Source organism: Salminus brasiliensis, chromosome 9, assembly GCF_030463535.1.
Source record: "Salminus brasiliensis chromosome 9, fSalBra1.hap2, whole genome shotgun sequence".
NCBI classification, from domain to species: domain Eukaryota; kingdom Metazoa; phylum Chordata; class Actinopteri; order Characiformes; family Bryconidae; genus Salminus; species Salminus brasiliensis.
The window spans coordinates 39,980,819-39,988,418 of NC_132886.1; the positions used below are offsets into that span (position 1 = coordinate 39,980,819).

The 7,600-nt window shown below is 39.7% G+C and overlaps 1 protein-coding gene across 1 annotated transcript; it reads left to right on the forward strand.

Moving 5' to 3' along the window:
* Positions 1–2,523: 2,523 nt before the first annotated feature.
* Positions 2,524–6,964, forward strand: LOC140562628 (leptin receptor gene-related protein-like). The gene is made up of 4 exons (XM_072688419.1): positions 2,524–2,610; positions 3,245–3,320; positions 3,411–3,597; positions 4,322–6,964. The coding sequence occupies exons 1-4, from the start codon at positions 2,595–2,597 to the stop codon at positions 4,436–4,438; spliced, it is 396 nt and encodes a 131-aa protein (XP_072544520.1). The 5' UTR covers positions 2,524–2,594; the 3' UTR covers positions 4,439–6,964.
* Positions 6,965–7,600: the final 636 nt, after the last annotated feature.

Consider the following 7,600-nt stretch of genomic DNA (forward strand, 5'->3'; position numbering starts at 1 on the left):
AGAAAACATCATATTATCAAGAAGTTGAATAGATAATTACTGTATATCATTCAGATTTGACTTCTTGGAGTTGAAACACTGACAAATGTACACAGTTCTACAAAAAACTGGTGTCAAATATTCCTCAGTGCATATGTAAATAAGTTATACATTACTAAATATGTTATAAATAAGTACATAAGCCATGAATCCATCAGCAAATCCATAATACATAAGATAAATCATCACAGTTTTGAGGTTCAATAAAAAATAATCACGTTTCCTGGCTACTGAAAGATACTGTACATTCTCTTTTTGAGTAAGCCAAAGGTGACAGTGGTAAGTAAAAATTCCCTCACACTGAGAAACCGAGAGGAACCAAGATTCAGAAGGGGAACCCATCCTCCTCCACACAGCACAACAGGAATACTTGATGTTATCGTAGTTCAGCGCAACTAAAAATAGTCCTTATTGTTTTTACACAGCAATTTTCCAACCTTCTACAATTAAACAGAAAACATTTTGTTAGACTAAAATATGTAAATAAGCTAAGTTTTGATTGGCTGTCCTGTATTGCGCATCATTCTACGAGCACTCAGAGCTGTGTGAAGGAGTGGAGCTGAGCTGTATATGTAAATATCTTGGTTTTTATGACATCAGAAGAGCAGACTATTAAAAACAAGCTACTTTCTATGACAGACTGTCTGACTGAATATACAGCCCACAAAAAGGCCTTTATAAAGAAAAGCACAGGCAATTCAGTTTTTCAGGAGATGAAGCCTTTACAAAGTCATGAAATCGCCAGTCGTAAAATTCTTATATTAGAAATATATTCATTAATAATGATTTCACTTATTTATTACAAACATTTCATCACTTGTTACTCACATGTATAGTAGTTTGGCCCTGTGATTTAGAAAGGCACACTTTTGATAATGCAGACTGTAGAAGTTGAGCGTATTGACCAATGTGTGTAATATCATAACTTTAATAACTAACATATCATATAATATAATATATGATATACCATAACTGAGAAGCAGGCAATAATTCCATTCACTCTGTCCTATTTAAGCACATTTTGGATGAAATTACGTCTTTTTAAAAGACATTTCGGCTGATTTGTGCTTGATATTGCAGCTTAAGTGTTATATTTTCCTCCATAACAGAAGGATAGAAACAATTCCAGTGCAGTTTTAATGTACATTTCATTTTAACATACAATTTGGATAGACGTCTGTCTTTTATTCAATGTTTTTTGTTGTCTATTTTTGTGTTTAATTTCATTATTGGCTGATGTACTCTTGCTCGCACCCCCACATTAGTTTTCACGTTTTATTTTCTGCCAAAACAGAAGAATAGTTTGCATATTAATATTCTTTTATTAAAACAACAAAAGCCACCAGCTATCTCAGGTCTGATGAAGGAGAATAAGGATCACCTTCAATGGGAAAAACTTTCACTAAGAGATAAAAGCCGTTTATTTTATTCCATATGGGAACCATTCTTTAAATATTTCAGTAACTTTCAACTGAACCTGCCATGTCCAGTTTTACTCTTCATTTACATGCACAGCTCATCCCTTCTTTACATATTTATTTACTCCATTCACTGTTAGTGTAGTAGCTTTCATGCACACATTTGCACATTTATTTATTTGTATATTTTTGTATTTATTGTACTTATTGTCTGTGCACCCTGTCTCGTGTTTTGTCTATTGTCCCCACCCTATTGTATGTCCTAGCTACCTATTGTGCACCAGAGCCTTAGTCTAACTGTATATTTGACTGTACTGTACAAGCCTGCATTAATATAATGACAATAAAAACGTTCAATTTAATTTCATTGAATTTAATGACTTTTTGTTTAATATTTGTTTGTTTATTTACTGAAAGTTAGTGTTTTCTGTTGGTGTTTTTCCCTCTTTAACCTTCTTTCATGAAAAGGGAATGCTGTATCCTTGGAAAAATATAAATGTGCTTATTATAATACATTTGTTTAATTGTTTGTGTATTAAAAACAGCAATAAACAGAAGAACAAAGAAACAAACAAACAAAATAAATAAACTTGTTTGTTTTTTTAATTTTACCTCAGCTTGAGTAATCTTAAGGTATACAATATGGTTGAAGTTATATAGCCATATAGTAATATATCTAAAATATATCTAAAATATACAATATATAACATTTTTTGTGCTTATTTTATTTATATGCTACTTTCCTTCCTATAGCTAGCTAATAGCTACTGTTGCCAAAAAACGTAGCTAAAGTAGCTTTAGCATTTTATTTTCCACCAAAACAGAAGATTAAAAGAAATGTCAGTACAGTTTTCCACATTTCTCAGTCCTAGACGTCGTATATTATTAATATTTTTGACTCATATTAGGTTTGGCAGCTATTTTTACCTCAGATTTAGTCAATTATTTGACTTGAGGCGAGTCTGGTTTTACCTCAGCGTAGCTAGTTAGCTAGCCTTTAGCTGCGTTAGCTAGCTAGCTAGCACTAGCGACGTCCTGCTCCTTTAAGAAAGCTCTGAAGCGAGTTGGGGAGGAAATAGGAAGTCTGTTATGAACACTTTAGCACAAAGAGCCAAAATCGAAAGCAGTTTTTGAGCAATGGCGGGGATAAAAGGTGATTTTCCGTGCGAATTCTTCCCTTTTTTGGGTCGTTTTAGCGTAAAGAGCTGTGCTACATGAAACTTAGTACGCTAGCTAGCTATAGCTAAATAGCTGGTGTCTTGGTTAAGCAGCCATGATCATCAAGCGCTGCTGAAAGCGCCTCATCGTGAGGCAGTGAAGGGATAACATGGTGATGTTTTAGGTTAAAATGGTGTTGTGGTGTTTGATGGTGGGATAATGTGAAGCTTTGGGGGTTAGAGGGGGTTAAGTGTCACGGTGGATGTGTTTGCGGAGGGGACTGTTGAGAAGGTAAGGGTTAGTGTTGGTGTGACCACGGTTGGGGTCAGTTTGTGGAGAAATGGTGGGGAGGTTTTGGTATTTTGGCTGGTGTGTGATAAAAGTTTTCCAGAAGTAACTTTTGAAGTCTTCAAATATCCTATAGGGGGCAGTAAAGTGACAAATTTGAGCTGTTCTCCAGCTTCTTGTCTGAATTTTCCGTTCCACCTTAAATGGTGCACAGTTACATTCTGGCGCCTGCAGGCGCCAGAATGTAACTGTGCACCATTTAAGGTGGAACGGAAAATTCAGCTCTACAGACATCTTCAGCTTCATGGCAAGGTATGCATAAAACTGTCATCCTCTTGCAGCTCTGGTCGGGTTGTCCTTCACCGGTGCCCTCGGCCTGACATTCCTGCTTTTGGGCTGCGCCTTGGAACAGTTTGGGTATGTTCTCATCTGCCACCTTGTTTAAAAAAAAAAGATCCACAGTCCAGATGCATGACGGTCATTCTTCATGTTCCTGTCATCCCACAGAGTCTACTGGCCGCTGTTCGTCCTGATCTTCTACATCATGTCGCCACTGCCGCACTTCATAGCCACCAGGTGTGGGGAGGACGCCGGCTCCTCCAGCAACGCGTGCAGGGAGCTCGCCCACTTTCTGACCACTGGCATCGTCATTTCGGCCTTTGGGCTGCCCGTCATACTGGCAAGGAAGGATGTGGTAAGAGGACCTTCTTGTTGTGATGGGTCACGTTTCCGTCTTGCACCAAGATCTCCCGTAGGCCCCGGACCTGAGGTGGATAAGAATATGGATAGATGTCAGAGGAAAATTTCATCCACACACATTTACGCCAGAATTTCGGTCACTGAAAATGGTCAGATCTTTGTTGGGGTGTTTTTTGGGCCAAGGATTTGGGCCATTAGGCCTAAAACTGGTGGTAGAGACTGTATGTTTACAAATGATTATAAAGGTATTTAATAAAAGTAGTGATTGCAAAGTTTTGCTTGCAGTTTCCAACCAGATTTTGGTCAATGATGGAAGTTTTGGGAGGTTTTGCCAAAGATTTGACCAAAAAAAGATTAAGTAGACCTGAATCGAAGTTTGCTGGCTACATTTCCATTAGCCATAGCTTACAAAAAGTGTCAACAGGGTATCATAGGATCACAGGATTTTATATATATCACATTACAGGACATGTCTAAGCAGTTTGTGGCAAGTATGTGATGGTTTTAGAGTCCAGTCACCATGAATGCTGTTCGGTGGACTGTAATCTTCCATGACTTGTTAGTTCCATTAGCCTCATGTCTTGGCTGACTGACGTTACATTAGTAGTAGCGATTCCTGTGGCATTTGTAGCAATGCTTTTATAGGAAGACTTGTCGATGTACGTGTACGGTACCACGTCCTTCTTCCTGACTCACATTCCAATGACTGTTGTCTACAGATAAAGTGGGGAGCCTGTGGACTGGTGATGGCAGGAAACAGCGTCATCTTCCTCACCATTCTTGGATTCTTCCTGGTGTTCGGCGGCGGAGACGACTTCAGCTGGGAACAGTGGTAGAGGTCTTTCGGGCAGGTGTCTGCTGGTCTGGAGTTGGACTAGGTTGGAGGATGGAGGGGCGGGGAGGGGGGACGTGCAATAGACGAACACTAAGGCCAAACTTTACTACTCGTTACCTTGGCAATAATGCATAACATTCAGGGAGAGGGTTGGGAGGGGTCACCTGACCTTGAGGGGAGATATGGACATGGATTGAGATTGAGTTATTGTACAGTAAGGTAGCAAAAAAAGAAACTACTACTGTCTAGAGTCCCCTGAGAGATTCCCTGAACCGAGGACCCTCACTTTAAATCAATACTAATCTAGGCAAGTCATGTCTCCATTTATTTCCAACCTTCTTTCACATTCTGCACTTTCCAAAGGGCTCAATGCACTGCCTATAGCCGCCCACAGCTGCCCATAGCTCAGGGTTTATTGCACTGGATTCGTTCCCACGATCACCACTGCATTACTGACATGTTTGCATTCGCTAACTTACAATTCCAGCAATCTCACGTTGGTTAAAGATCTCTGCAGTGGGCTTCTGCCGAGGTGTGCCAGTGTGATGTACAGTATTTCTGGAAAAATGTAAATATCTCTTACTAGGAAACTGTGAAAGTTTGCAAGTGTAAAGGTTAACCACTGACTAAAAGCATAAAAAGATCATTGTGCTAAGACAAGGCCTCTGCCATACATCAACACGTCAGCAGAAAAAAAAAAAGTCCTGAAAACCTCACTGACTACATGGGTTTGTTCTGCATGATGCTACTGCTTGGTGTGATTCACCATTGCTCTTTCGTTATAAAGACCTCTTTCTAGCGCTTTAATCAGACATGTTAGCATAACAAAGTCCTTCTTATTTCAGCAGATTATTAGTATTCTACCATCAACAATACTCCATTTCAGCCCTCTGGAGATTTCAAACTGGGGTGCACAATGTGGCTTGAAGTTAACAGCTTCTTGAAGTGTCTTGAGGCTTTTTGATTCCAGTCATGACCTCAAGGTCGAGCTTTGTTTTAGTCCACATTCTTCTCATAGTCTTTGGGCTTCAGTTTGGCTGTTCTCTCAAAAAAGGGATGAAATTCTTGTTGTCGTCTTTCCCTTTTCGGTAGACATCCATTTATTTGTATGCTCCTCTACTTTCCTGCCTGCTCTTTTACTTAAGCCCCTTGTAAATGACGTTGACACTTATAGCGTCAGTTGTTCTCCACTGTCCTTTCATTGGTTATCCAACTGTATTCTCAGTATGGTCTAGAGCAGGGGTCATCAGTCTTCTTTGCAAGAGGATAAAGGTGTGACTGACGGTTTTCATTCAAGCAGAAGCACCCCAGAGTCTTCAAGCGGTTGACCTTCAGCCACACAGTCCCTTTGTGGATAAGAGAGATACGACTTCCCATGTGCTACAAATACCAACAGTGCCGTTCACAAATGGACAACAGTATAGATGGAAAATTCAGGTCCAGATTTTGACTTTCTGGACCTGAATTTTTGTATCTCTAGACAACACTAGGATTGGAAATAAGACCTTGATCATGTTAGTTATGGTGATATGAAGTTTAGGCCATATCGCCCACCCATAAGATCTGCGTTCTCTAAACTCTCTCATCTCTTTTTATCCCTTTTGTCTTACCTCCAGTACATTTTGAAATTGGAGCATTGCCACTCCAAACTAAAATATCTTTCATTTATAAAAGCTATCTCACAGTTTTCACGCCAGAGCCAACAAACGTAGCCAATATAGATATACTCATTCCTATGTCCATACTCCCCCTCTATCCCTTCTCTTTTTAAACAGCTTTACTAGGTCAGATCATTTTTTAAAAGATCTACCTAGCAATAGTTTGTCATTGCCTAACGTCCCAACAAGTCGATCCCACACACCATTTGAGGCCTTAACGTTCTTGAATCCTTGTTTATGTAAGCATTACCAAAGCACACCCCTCCCAGTCCTTCCTCTTCCACTGTTTCCAACTCATCGTTAGTGGGTGAACCTACAGTAAATACCGAAAGTAAATACCCAAATGGGGCTGGAGAAAAGCCATAGTGATTCAGACCTGAGGTATGCCTTAATTAAATGTGTGTTGGGTGTTGGTTTTCATTAGGTTTCGTAGGTTTACTGCAAGTTGTTCTAAATTAGTCGATATTTGATGAATTCTGACCACTTTTTCTTCCAAACTGACAATTTTCTATCTGAATATATTGAGAGATTTTCTGTGGGAAGTTTGTGTACTATTGTCTATGCAATTGAAGGAATTTGTGCATTGTATATTTTTGTAGCTCCGAGGTCACCGGAAGCGTGGCTGATTCTATGGCTCTTCTACGATTTCTCGCTTCGTACTACTGGTAGTTATTGGTGTTTCAGGACACACAAGGTTGATAATAGAGGCAACCGATTTTTTTAACCCACTGTGTTTGCCACAGTAGTTTTGGAACTTACTGCATAACTGCATAGCATAACTGCACATCTCCATTACAAGCATTTGCAAATGCCTTTCATTTGATTGTGTATATACTATTATTAAAAAAAATAAAGCGCTTGTATTTAAATGTTTTGCTTTTCAATGCGATCACTTATTAACTTTGTCACGACGGGTTGGTGTGTCGGGTCGTAAATTCCTTTTTAAGTACAGAAGTGACAGTTAGATGACAGCCTGGCCTGTTTTGACTGTTGTGATTTACTAAATAGGTGCAACGGCACTTTAGTGCCCGTAATAAAATCAAAGGTGCGGTCTTTGTGCTTTTGCACTGATCTCCAAGTGCAAACCACACTGGACGTACTAAGGTTGATGGTAAACACTCATGCTTTGTTATGTAAAAATAATCACACCGTTAAGAAGCTGATGATTCTAATGAGTCACTGACGCTGAGAGCTACGGGAGATGGTTTGTTTGTTTGTGTGGACGTTCATAGTAAAGCTCACTACGTTGGCCAGCTCTGGCCAATGACTCTCAATAATTAGCTTCTCTTTTAGTATGTCTGCCCCTCAGTGTCCAGCCGTAATTGCAGCAGCAGATTCCTCTTTAGGGAATGTTATTTTGAGAAACTTCAGCAGTGCCCGCTTCCACTTTTGCGCCGACCTTCTCTTCATCTGTACGCTTTTGTACTCGTTTCGGCTGCCCACATTAGAGGACTTCTATTTAGAGATAAAAATGGTGGCATGAAACACAAAACTCCTCTGCCACC